Source organism: Fragaria vesca, linkage group LG5, assembly GCF_000184155.1.
Source record: "Fragaria vesca subsp. vesca linkage group LG5, FraVesHawaii_1.0, whole genome shotgun sequence".
Classification (NCBI taxonomy): Eukaryota; Viridiplantae; Streptophyta; class Magnoliopsida; order Rosales; family Rosaceae; genus Fragaria; species Fragaria vesca.
The window spans coordinates 8,255,536-8,269,565 of record NC_020495.1 but is presented as its reverse complement, the minus strand read 5'-3'; the positions used below and the strand labels follow the sequence as shown (position 1 = coordinate 8,269,565).

The 14,030-nt window shown below is 36.9% G+C and overlaps 2 protein-coding genes across 2 annotated transcripts; both read left to right on the top strand.

Annotated features, from left to right (window-relative positions):
- The first annotated feature begins 5,643 nt into the window (after positions 1–5,643).
- LOC101305756 (ZF-HD homeobox protein At4g24660-like) lies at positions 5,644–6,678 on the top strand. Its single transcript, XM_004299314.1, has one exon. The coding sequence runs from the start codon at positions 5,933–5,935 to the stop codon at positions 6,227–6,229; it is 297 nt and encodes a 98-aa protein (XP_004299362.1). The 5' UTR covers positions 5,644–5,932; the 3' UTR covers positions 6,230–6,678.
- Positions 6,679–11,139: 4,461 nt separating this feature from the next.
- LOC101305468 (gibberellin-regulated protein 6-like) lies at positions 11,140–12,016 on the top strand. Its single transcript, XM_004299313.1, has 3 exons — positions 11,140–11,333; positions 11,422–11,455; positions 11,572–12,016. The coding sequence occupies exons 1-3, from the start codon at positions 11,247–11,249 to the stop codon at positions 11,751–11,753; spliced, it is 303 nt and encodes a 100-aa protein (XP_004299361.1). The 5' UTR covers positions 11,140–11,246; the 3' UTR covers positions 11,754–12,016.
- Positions 12,017–14,030: the final 2,014 nt, after the last annotated feature.

The window sequence follows — 14,030 nt, the reverse complement described above, 5'->3', positions numbered from 1 at the left end:
AAAGAGATGTTGCTCCCGTGGGCAAAATAGTTTATTTATTTATACGATCTTACAAGATCAAGCTTGAAGGTTATAAATGACCCTTATTTACATTCATTGCTCAACTGACTAAACTAATAATAACCAGACTATCATCCAAAAAGATGATAATAAAGTACAATCCTACAAAGAAAATAAAGTCAAAAAAGCGGACACTCAAAAACTAAACAAAATGCGTCAAAAAAGACAGACATCTAAAAACTAATTTATTCCACATAACCCTAATTATCGGCATCCGTCAAGATAAACTTAGGGTCTAGAGACTTCATGGTTTACCCCTCCACCGATCAGAACAGTAAACAACCTTGAACTAGGACTACGAAATAAGCCCGCTCATAGTAAACCAAACCTGGAAACTCTAGCCCAAAAATAAAACTAAGTAAGAGAGAAGAAGGAAAATGGACCAGGCCCAAAAGAAGCCAGCTTCCCACATGCCAACTCTCCTCTCAGCTCGCCTGAACCTTAGAACCAGGTCAGACGCCAGATCAGACCACCCAAGACAACCGCCGCCTCTAAATCAGTCTGGCGGTCTCCCCCACACAAACCACATCACACCAAGAACTCAGTGAACTGCGACCAACGCTTAGAACTCAAAACTCGATGCTGTTACACGGCGTTGGATCGAGGAAACTCGCCGGCCCTCCTCACAGCCCCAACAGTCGATCCTTAACCTTTTGGCAACCCTGAAATTCAGTCCTCAAAAGCACCACCCTTGCAGACCGGAACTACACCTCCAATCTCCTCCTCGTCAGACCTCCAAGCTTCAGTCGTCCGTACCCAACTAGATCTCAAGAAGGAGCACCTCGCACAAGATCCCAACCATCCGAATAGCGACGCCTGAAAGGCCTAGACCAGGCAGACCATTGGGAGGCGTCTCCGCTGCTACACGAAACCTAGGGTTCTAGGTTTTGGTCTTCTCAAGGAATATAAGACAATTGGAGTGGGGTGACTTTTGACAGTTACATTTATCAAACATAAAACTGTTTTAATTCATAATTGATTATATTCAGACATTCAGTACAACAAAAGCAGTTTTTAATTTTAAAAGTCACAGCAATCTCAACCTAGCTAGCCCTTAAATTAAGAGATATATATATATATATATATATATTTTCTGTTACTCATGTGATGACATTTAGATCAAAGTAAATGGGTGATGAACACGTGATAAAGAAAGGAAAACAAATAAATAAATTATCTTTAATTTGATCGATGACTTATGAATTACGCTTTTATATAAATGAATATTTGAGTCCTCGATTCAAATTCTAGTTAGAGACTCTTTATTTATGAGTTGTTAGCTGTTTTTGAAAGGCCGAAGATTGTTTGGTATATGGATCGAATCATCAAAATGGGTCACCAAACTAAGGGAAAGAAAGAACGAAATTAGGAGTAGTGGGGGTGGGTACCTTGTCTATCTTCTCTGTTTATGATCCAGAACAAGTTAGACAGCTAGTGCTAAAATAATCCCAATTGGAGCATATGTGTGTGGTGCTAATATGGTTGATGGATTGAAGGGCATGCAACTGGAATTACACCGTCTAATTATTGTCCAATTAGTTAACAACAAGATGTTATTTGTCTACAATCCACTTCAATCATCGATCTGACTTTTTCGATCAAATAATGTGAGTGCTTGCTCCTTTTTTAGAGAGATATGTGGACCCTAATTTGTTTTTAGAGAGATCGATCATGTTGTTAGAAGTATTAGAGAGGAATAGATCACACATTAGAAAAATGACAAATAAAATATAATTATAAGTGGATGAATCTTATCCAATTATACCGAGGCCTTTTGTGATTAAAACCCAACACTGTTAAGTTGGGAAAATATTGGTACAATGTGATCCACGGGCCACGCTTGTCGCTGTTTAACATGGTATCAAAGCAGGTCCCTCTCCAATTACTTCTCTAATTCTCATGGGCCCGATTTAGATTCATTCTCTCGTTTGGTCCAGGATTCTATTCTCTTGCCTGGTTCCGACTTCTTATCTCACCGTCAGAATGTTCTGATTGGATTATCACTAAGTGTCCCTTGGTTTGTTCCGTCCCGATTCATTTCACGTGCAGACCTTGAGTCAGATTGCATGTGAAGGGGCGTGTTAGAAGTATTGGAGAGGAATAGATCCCACATTAGAAAAGTGACAAATAAAATATAACTTATAAATAGATGGATTTTATCCAATTGTATCGAGGCCTTTTGTGATTAAAACCCAACACCTTAAATGTGATTAAGTTTAGACAATATCGGTACAATGTGATCCACGGGCCACGTTTGTCGTTGTTTAACACATGTTGATCATTGTTTTATAAAATAAAATGTGTTTATATATAAAAGCAAAGAACAAAGCTTCTGACGATCATCTTTCTGCATATATATCCTCTCATAGTCTCATACTTGGTGGGAGATAATCTTTTCGCACAAAAGGGCTTCGTGATTGAATGTCATGTACTTGTGACCTGTGAGTTAGAAAGAAACTAGAATGAAATACCGAATTCGATCAAATCGATGAGTGCGGCTATTAGGACCTCCAAATTTGCTCACTTGACCGCCCTTTGTTATGAGTTATTGAATGACAATTATCTCCTCTTATGTAATGACTATTAAGGACAATAGTCATACAAAAAGAAATATATTTATTCTCTCTAGACTTTCCAATTTGATAATTAATTGATAATATTGTATTCTTTATTATTTTCCTTATATATTTTTAATTTTTAATTTATTATTTTCTAAATTTTATTACATATTATATATTTAATTAGAGCTAAAAGTATTATCAAAAGCGACCGTGTGACATAAAATTTTCTATTATCATATATGTTGAAAGCATATATATACAAGGTGAAGGAATATATATGCAAAAACAAATCGATAATGAAAAATTAAATAACTATTAAAATAATTTCATGATATACATAAAATAGAGAGGAAAAAAGAACACACATAGTATACAATTGTTATCCTTGATCGTTGTTCGATGTTTAGCAAGCACAAGTAAAATAGAAAAAGAAAAGCTAATTTATGTTAGAATATTTTCTTGTTGGTATATATAAGTTTTTTTTTTATCAGATAAACAACTAATATGCTACAATGAGTTTACTGTGAGTCGAATTCACGACCTCTCACTTATAAGGAGAGACGGTACTGGGCTGGTAAATATAAGTTTTTGAAACCCAATATTTTGTGTTATTTTATTTTTAAGGGAAAAATTGACATCATTGGAAAAAATTTCTTATACATTGATCAAATAATGGAGGTTTGGTGACATTCTATGGGAAATAAAATAAATAAATATCAAGAAATTGACGTCGTGAAAGAGGTTTGAACGAAAAAAAAAATCAAGGAATAGAGGTCTCAATGATAGCATACAAAAAGAAAAGAAAAAATTAAAAGAATGAGAGGTCTAGAGAATAAATAAGAGGTATAATGAGTAAATTATCAAGATATATGTGAATAACATACGTAATGTTATTTTAGAAATTTGAAAGGAGGTCTAGTGAACAAATGTTTGTAGTTAAAATTTAAAAGGAGATGTAAAGAGCATGACATGTATACTGAGCAAATTTAGAGGTTCTAATAGCTGCACTCCAAATTGACATGCATGAATAATACTAAATACATCGATCACATAAGCTGATACATAAGATGAGTTATATGTGGTTTCTTAGCGTTGTTATGCAGGCATGTACTCGTACATCTTGCCCTTTTTTCTTGCATATTTGTGGCGAAAAACTTTCAGGCACTATTGGTTAATTGGCTTCAACCATTTAAAGTAAAGATGATCGATTAAGTAAGCAAACACATTATTAATCGGGCCATTTTGCATCCTTCTTCATTTGAGTTATGATCGAGCTAGTAGCTAGCTAGATAGATTGCCTACATATATTGCACCAACATCCTGACAAAGAGGGATAGATAGAATGAAACTCTGTGGTTGACTTATCGATCGATCCCAACGTACATATGCACTACCAACACGATCGATCAATCTTCTCCTCAAATTTGTGGAATACAATTGTGATGATATATTAGTTTTGTATTTTAGAGCTAATGTGTAATCGACCATCCATGTATGTGAGTAGTGGACTTCTTTTTTCTGATTGACAACTACATGTGTGTGTTTGTCCCTCCTCACTTCAGTATTAATCTAGCTAGATGGTGTCAATTACTATATGGGAACTCTATAAGTAGTACATGTAATTATCTCCTTTGTCTTATGTGTATTGTACCTATCGATCTTAGCCGGCTTGTTTTACTTTGGTAAGCCGTGGTCTGCTTGGTTATAAGTTCAAACCTCACTAACATATATAAACGTGTGTGAGTTAGTACGTAGTTAAATAAATAAATAAAAACCAGCTTGTTTTATTTTGATATGATTTTATGATATGAAATGGTGGTGGATCTTCATGCCTGATTTCTGTGTTTCTATCCAGTGTGCACGCTTCAATTCAATAACCCCACAAAATTTCAAAACCCACTAACGCTTCTAACTGTGCATCGGTTGATGACAAGATAACAGTCTTTTATTTCAGTTTTAAGTTTATAACAAAGTGGCTTTGAAATCTCAATCTTAGAAAGATCGATGGCAACACTTTCGAACAGAATTCATACCTTAATATAATATATTTAGCAGATCTTACAATTTCCTTATCACTAAAACAATGCGTCGATCTTTCTCCACAAGCTAGGTATTTTATTTTTTTTAGTTAATTAAAAGTATTTTTTTTTATAGGTTAGTTAATTAAAAGTAGATCAGATTTGAATAGCATCTTGTTGACGTTGAAATTGAAGAAAAAAAGTAATGATTGTATTCGATGATTTGATGCAAAGAGATCGAAATGTGGCAATTTTAGATAAGAGGAGGAGTGGAGAGGAATACTAATAAGAACTGGATCTTAGGTAATACTTAGACAGGAGTTGTTGTTCACAGTACTCAAGGGTCCTAGCAGACCTGTCTTTAAGTATCCAAGTAGACCCACTAAAATCACAGATTAGAATCTAAGATTAGTTTGTTCACCCTAAGCTCTCATGAACAGCAGCTACTTGTGATTCTGGTCTTAATCGATCCAGGGTTGATCACTCATCACATTTAACGTTAACTGCTGTTGACAGCAGAATTGCAGTTGAGGTATCATTTCCAAATCCTCAACACCAGAATTGAAATTTCACCAAATAAAAAAGAGAGAGCCAGTGATCGAAGAATCTAGGGTTTAATATGAGGACAAGGGGATTTTGAGTTTGATTTCCATGGAAACCAGTCACTGAAATACAGTGCGGTATGGAGAAAATTCTTTAATAAGACTAAAAGAGATATGGGTAACCTAACTGGTTTACTTTGATTTAGAACAAAGAGTTAAACTACTTGTCGTTTTGACAGTATATTTGGACGTGTTAGCCCGTGATTAGTCGACAAGACGACATCGATGACTGTTCTTGGCTTTCAGTACTGTATATCATATTCAAAGCCAAAGGTCCAGGCTTGAAAAATTTGGTAGTGCTGGTAAAATCATAAGGGCTGCTGAAAATGCTGTCTCTAGTTAACCTATTCTCTAAAGCCAGCTAATTGGAATTACAGCAAGCACACTAATTAAGCTACCAGTATAGATTAAAGTATGTCAAAATGTTAAGTATAGCTGCTAGGGTTAGGGTTAGGCATCAACTAAATACAGACATAGCCATTTTCTTTTTCTTTTCCTTTATTTTTTTACAAAAATGATTTTTTTTCTTTTTCTTTTTTCTGGTTTATAGTGATTGGGCGCCTGTATATAGATATATATATAGCTAGCCTTCTTGCTGGTACAGCAAGGTATCGAGCTCCAAGTCTCCAACATCCCATTTCATCAAATCGACTAAGAAAGTCGATTTCTAGGGTTTGATCCGAAGAAATTGATGAAGAAACAGCAAGTGGTAGTCAGAAGAGATGGGTCGTCCCGGAGGAGCTCAAGCAGTACTTCATCTTCAGTTGTTAGAACTGTGAGGTATGGGGAGTGCCAGAAGAATCACGCTGCGAATATCGGAGGGTACGCGGTGGATGGATGCAGAGAGTTCATGGCAAGTGGGGAGGACGGCACGGCGGAGGCGCTGACGTGTGCTGCTTGCGGCTGCCACCGGAATTTTCACCGGAGGGAAGTGGACACGGAGGTTGTTTGTGAGTATACTCCACCCAATAATTCTTATCAACAATAATAGTGCCTGTGCTTTCATAATTGAACCGCGTGTATAGGACTGAATGAAGAAGGGTCTTTGATTTCTCTGAAAGTAGTTAACTGAATGATGCCAAAGATTGTGAATTCTGATTTGATTTGCCAACCTCTATGTATATGACTGTAAGATGAGAATCAAACTTTGATTTGATTGTCAAAAGGAAAAGTTTCTCAATATTCATGTTCTACATGTTCGCATGTCTTCCTTATTAATATTATGCTTTCTTTTCATGAATTCCTTTTCTTTCTTTTCTAAATTTATCCCCAAATTCGAATTCTCCATTAGCAAGCGCAATGCAGAAATGTATAGTCTGCTAGTTCTACTAGTGCAGAAGCCTAAATTTCCTGGTTATTTCTACTAGTTCTTTCCTTGTGTATCATCTTGATGATTTCATACAAGACATCTGCATACCATTGTGTGTGGTAAAAAGGAAATTCATCATTCTTACAACAATTTATATCTTAGGATTATGCTATATTTTCAGAAAGGTCCACACATCCAATCATGGTATCTATCAACAGCTTCAACCAATTTTGATAACTTGTTCAAGCCGCCTCACAGAAACAAAAACAGAAACTATATATATGCTGTTATTGTACTGTGTTGTGTCCCTCCTTCCTCTACTTTTCGGTGGTCAGTGGATTTAATTTGATGGAATCAAATAGAAGATAACATATATATAGTAGGTTAGTTGAAAGAATGCTCAATATTAAACAAGCGTGGCTCTAGTGGTAACGCTTTTGATTGTCCTTACTTAATCAGAAACATTTGGACCCTTACTCTTTTTTCAATTGGCACTTGCACATTTAAATAACTGGCTGTGCAGTAGAATCATATACAATATAAGCTTTCCACAATTCAGCTGTGCAACACTGCAAGTAGCATATATATAATTATACATGCATACACATGTATTATTCTAACCTGCCCTAATTTTCCCCATGGATTTGTGAGAAGCTCTAGTTAAGACTTGAGTAGGGGGAAGCCTGCTTAAGAATAAAAGCTATATTGCATGTAGTAATCGGGTTTGTGTGTGTGTGTATGTTATCAAGAAACTAGTCAAAGAAGGGTACATACCCTTTTAGTTATGTCATCGCCACTTTAGCTCTAGAATGACGTTGTCTTTCAGATTGTATGTATGTAGGTCATGATCAAGTTTGGTGTAAGCTGGAACATAGCTCGGTTACTCTCTCTCTCTCTCTCTCTCTCATACATAAAGTGTAAACAGAAAATTAGATTATCGAGTACAAGCACATTGCCAGCGGTAGACATTAAGTACTGAAATATGATTGGAGAAGCCAATAGAGACATATGCAACTATATATATCTTTATCTATCTCATTAAAGAATCATCCTGTTCTCTTTTTCATCCAAGCCAGCAACAGAATCATTACCCCGTAATGTGTTGATTAGATTGGTTGGGCCATGTCCTCGATCTGTTGAAGACCACTGGTTTCATCTGTTTAAATGAATTCTGGCTGGGACTCATAGTTTTTGTTATCTTGTTTTCTCTCTTTCTCTTTCTCAATATTCTTTAATTCCGAATGTCGTCCTATGTTGTGCACTTTCATGATCGACAACAGGCAAATTGGATGGTGCAAGCAAAACCTATCAAATCTTCGAGATATAAAATATATAAGTATGTAGGCATGTATTTGATGTTTTTGTTTATAATTCATATAGAGATCGACCCACCTCATGATCGATCTCTAGCCAGCTTTGACAGATACTATAATGAAAGATTCCATGCCAGATGAGTATGCATATAAAATATATATTTCATAATTCACAAGGCTGTTGCATGTACAGATCAATTAATTCGGATTAAACTACCGAAAGCTAACTCGTTCAGACCAAAAGTTACTGATATATTGATCCAACACAGCAGGAACTCAGATCGATCAAGTTCCACAGTATAGTATGTATGTGTGTGTGTGTATAGGCTGGATATGAACAGGTAGATCTAGATAACATTCAAAATGAAATGATCAGAGATAACTTACAGACATGATGAAACATGTATCTACGTATATATGTATGTATATATACATATATACGTATATATACATATATACTGTATATGGTAGCACACATGCCTGGCCTGGGTATCCAAAGTTCAAAACTACTGCTGAAAATGCGTCCTCGATCTATCTCGATCAACCTGATCAATGCCCTAGCCCCGAGGAAATGCCAAACGTGCATGTGTTGGAACAGCGTCAAAATTATCTCATTCAAGCAATCATCAGTCCTACAGCATCAAGCTCCAAAACCATACAATGAGCATTTGTTTCAGCAGGAGCTAGCCAAGTACGAAGGGCATGGGGTGGCTGCAGTAGAAGCCTATAGCTTGCATGTACGTTTGCCCCCATTGGCATACTGACAACCGAACAAGACAGACAGGCTACTATTTCTCTACCACAATTGGGTGGCCACGCCACTTAATTATCAAAGTCAGTAGAGCTTACATGAGCTGGACCAATATGTCATGTCTCTGATGAATCTCTTATCTGAGATCGAGTTGAGAGCTAGGAATGAGATATTGATGGGATACCTAAACAAGACTCTTTCTCAAGTTGTTCACCACATACGTACACCAAGTATTTAGGTGCATGTATTTCCAATCAAAACAGCTAACAGTAAGCCTTGCCCCTTGCTAGGTCTATGTCATACATTGTGTTATCTTTACCCTTATATATGCTCTCTTGTCTTCATTTGAACTCGGTGGTGCTTTCTTAATTTTGTCGTGTCGTCGCTGCGTGTTTGTTTAACATTGCTGTCGCTATTATTTTTCCTTCATCATATTGGATTTAGATAGAACACAAATGGATGAAACTCCAGATATTGAGTCCTGCAAGGTTTTGCTATTGCTATTTTGCAAGAATGCACCATTTTGATCTTAATCTTGTCACATGTTCTTCAATTTAGTCCCAGCATTGAGGGATTAGGAATTAGACTAGATTACGCATTCAATCCTAGAATATTCCCGCATACACAAATACACCTACTCTCTCTTAGCACCTATGCATGTTGAGCTGCCCTACTGAACACTCCTTTTGGTTCAAATTTGAATGTCACTGCCACCCATAAAAAGAGGAAAAACATGATTAGTGTACATGTAAAGTGACATCTCACCAATCACGAATCATTTTGGTATATTTGATCAAACGAATTAACGCCACGTACGAAGCTACATTCAATTTTAGCGTACATGAAAAACGTGCAGTATGATGGGCCATGCGGCACTCAGGCCCAACTAAAACTTTTAGTTCCCAGAAAGGCCCACCATCTCGATAGATTCTGGAGGCCAGAGAGAGGCCCACTCCAACAATTTAAAAAAATAAAACAAAACAGACGACAGGAGAAGATGGGGCATCCGCTGTCGTTTTTGGCACATATCTACGTGGTTTGGGTCATCACATGTGCTCCGAGTAGACTCACATGGCCGGTGCCCACCACCGTCAGTTATAGGACCCCCCTCCTATTATTTTCCTATCCTCCTTCCCTGCACCGGCGCACCATGTTATAATCTGCACACTCACCATAAGATCCTTCCACGTCACAAGTTTACAAATTCTAAAGGTGGATAGCGATGAGTATATAGTAGTAGGATAGAAGTGTGTGTAGGGTATAACTAAATGGGTATTAGTTTTTTGTGGGGACCATGATAAAAGTAACGAGTGCCCGTCGTCATCTCATTTATCGACTCACACTGTTTTGTCTACAGCCAACGAATGCCCCATGTTACTTAGATAGACACTAGTGATAGCACACCCTTTCCAAAATTACTTCTAGACCCTTCTGTAATATTATGTGATTTTACCGCTCGAAATGTTGTTATTGTGATTTATACTTAAATCCGTATCAACAAAACCATACAAACGCATAAATGTGCGCATGATGATCTAGAAATTAAGAAAACAATGCTCAACCATCTGTATCGGGTCTTCAACAAAGACCGGACACCTGATATAGTTGGGGCATCAAACCCATCTATTGACCTAGAGTTGCACCATCTCACAACTCATTGACTCGCCGCTCTATAGCCATACACTTAACCACCGCCATCAAACCCTAGATCAAAATCCGACCACCCCAAACAACACTCAATGTACATTTATCAATCCAACATGGATCTGTCTAGAGCCTAGCTCTACTCGGACGAAGTTTCCACATATCGGGTCATTGAACATTTACATTCTCTACATTCAATTCACCTTTGCGAGAAACACTGTTGATGGTAGTCTCGATCAAGCCAAACCTTGTTCGCTGATCTTAGAATCGCCCTAAAAGGACGATGATGAGGGCCATGATGGGAACATGGTTGATAGTAGAGGTTGAGTGTAGTCGCCATAGCTGGTTTTCCGAGCCGTGGGGGCTAGGGTTTAGGGAGAGATGAAGCATCATAAATACCCAATAATTAGAAATATATATATATTTTTTGAAATAGAGATGTCACTCCATTGATAAACTAAAAGTAAAAGTACAACATAAAACACGATCTATCCTCTTAGGCTCGAAATATCTGAACCATGCCAAAAAAACTCAGAAAACTTAGACCTAACAACCGAAGAACCTAAGTAGTACCTAATCCATGGACACAAACAAGAACCAGACATGTTAGGGAACCTAACTTATTCTTTGCCTCTTAAGAAAGAACTTAGGCCGAACTAGACTACCCATAATAATTAGAATTCTTATGTAGTTTTAAAGTACAACATGCATTTCAAGGCTATGAATTTTGGGTATGGATGGGACAATTTGGGAATATGACCACAACACAGATCAAACCATGTACTTTAAATTGCTAAACAATAAGCAGCCATAGAATCATAGCATCATTGGATCAGGCAGTAACATGATCTTTGTTGGGCATCCCTTCTCAAATCTCTATAAATAGCCAATCTCATTTTGAGATCTAAATATACCAAGCCCCACACCACATCCTTGAACCAATCCTATTTCTCTTGCTAAGCTTGGTTTGCTGATAGTACTGATAGCAATGGCCATGGCTAAGCTTCTCTGCCTTCTGCTTCTAGCTCTCCTTGGGATTTCCATGGCAGCAGAAACCCAGTATCACTTGGACAGTGTAAGTTGCTCCTTCTCTTCTGTTCTTTTACCTCCTTACGGCTAAAACGGTCAGTTTCTGACAAACAAACTCAACCGTAATTTTTCAGGCAAGGTACGGACCTGGGAGTCTTAAGAGTTCGCGTAAGTAACAGATTTACCATCTAGCTTCTTGGTTTTAAGCTCTATAACCACATGCATGTTAATATTTTCAACTCCTCAGTTCTCACTGTGATGTAATTTGTGAATTGAATTATCAGAATGCCCATCACAGTGCACAAGGAGATGTAGCAAAACACAGTACCACAAGCCATGCATGTTCTTCTGCCAGAAATGCTGCGCAAAGTGTCTGTGTGTTCCTCCAGGCTTCTATGGTAACAAAGCTGTGTGCCCTTGCTACAACAACTGGAAGACCCAGCAAGGAGGACCCAAGTGCCCTTGAACCAAAGGGATTGCCTACCCTACGAATTTTTAATCATCACTATCATTTTATCCAAAGAATTATTCTGCAAGATAATATTATCTTTCAGCTCCTTCATTCTCTGCAGGGGTCAAAATTCAATGACCTGTTGAGCAGAAAATTAATCCATTTATAATCTTTGTACTCCCATTATTAATCGCTCCTTTGGGCTAATGGTTCTAAAATAAAGAAAAAACCACCAAATGAGAGCTAGCGTTGACAGAATTTGCGTTTTACTTGATTTATTAATAAGATTTGTCATATTACTTCTATATATGCTTACAGTGGCTTTTCAAATCCGGATTATGTATATCAAGAGGTTGAACAAACCATAGTATAATATGGGTAAATTTGTGTAATATTAAACAAAAGTGGATGCTTGTCATGTTAGAGTGACCTGCCTGCTCACTTAAAGGGCAAGACACTCTGATAAACATGCAGTTAATCGGACAACTGAACACAAACACACACTTTCTAATAAGTTGTTATAATTTCAAGTTCTAAATTCATCCTTCAGTCTCTAAAAAATGTTATGATCCTTAAGTGACCAAGTACGTATGCATGCATGTTTCGACTTTATCTAGGATTCTTCAATCGAAGACCTGCCGTATTGTAAATTGACACAGCTCTTGGTGGGTGGGTGATTCAAGAGTTGAAATTAGCCTTTGTATCGAAAAAGAGTTGAAATTAAACTATCAATCTTGTCTTTCTCCGTTTGTCACTTCAACAAGTTCATCCCCAACCATTTTGATTGGGGGAAGATGTCAGATGCTTTTAATTACTCAAGTTCACTACAACTTATATACCTCAATCACATTGTGAATAGTTTAAACAACAAGCAATGGAACATATTCGATTTCAAACAGTGGCGTAACCAGAAACTACCATCAGAAGGGTCAAAGTATAAACAAGAATATTAAACGAATCGAATAATCTAATTGAATAACATAAAAATGTATAAATTATACATAAATACTTAAAAAAGACAAAGTAACAAATCTCCCTAAAGTAATTATGATTAGCCACGATGATTCATATTTTGAAATCTTTTCGTGATGATTTCATTATCAACACCATCAAATATGTATTTTTTTTTTATATAATATCTCTCGAGAAAAGCTTTCATATTCTAAGTGATAAATTATGAAGGTTTTGACTAAAGAAATTACGGTAGAGAAATTTAGAGAGAATGATAAGAGACAAACAAATTGTAGAAGCTTGAATATATATATAGACGTAAATATATCATGAATTGATTAGGATTGTACATTGTGTGATTAGCAAATCTATACCAAATTAGGACAGCAAGAAAACTTGTCTACTATATTAATTGGCAATATATTTTACAAAAATAAAATAATATAAGGATAAAAGCTTTTTTTAACGTCTCAAGACAAGATATATATTTAAAAGATTAAAAAACATGGGGATAGAAGTTTTTTTACGTATGGATGAGGGGTGTCAGAAAGAGGCAAGTTTTGGTCGACAGTATATTTCCTCAGCCACTAAGAACTCAACTTGAAATGTGAGAGGGTTCAATTGAACCCCCTCGCCCCATAGTGGCTACGCCACTGATTTCAAAGTACTGAGTTAATAATTATTTGACGGAAGATGTAACCTGGCCAATAAACACCCACCCCTCATGAGCCTCTACAGGGGGAAGGAAAGTGATTCATCACCTAATAAGGCATATGCATCATATTAAACTCTAAGACATTAAGGTTAACAAGCTAGACACTCTTTTTTTTCTTGAGGAATATATCTTTAATATTCATCATAACGACTGTTTGAGGTCAATCTCGAAAGCGGATTAGTTTTCGTTTACATCCACTGCTCACAATTTTGGACTCAATTTGATAAAAACAAAAAATGCAAACCTACATGTAGAAAAGAAATGGTACCAACTCAACAAAAATGAAAACACAACCCTAATTCGCAGCATATGCCTTGATGAGCTTGGAGCCTTAGATCTTTGTGTTGTACCTTTACACTCGTCATGAATGTAGTAACTAGTAACAGCCTTGAAATATAATCGTGTAGAAGCAAGCTCACGTCACCTTAATTGAAAATCTAACCCAACCCAAGTTCAGCAAAAAAGGAAAAGGTAATTGGGCTAAAGGCAAAAGCCCAGCCCAATAATCCACCTCATGTCTCTGTTAAACTTGAATTACCAAACCCCAACCTAAGATTCTATCGCCGCCGAGTCAATCCAGTGGCCTCCGATCCCAACATGGTGCCCAAAATTCTAAAGCAACCTTG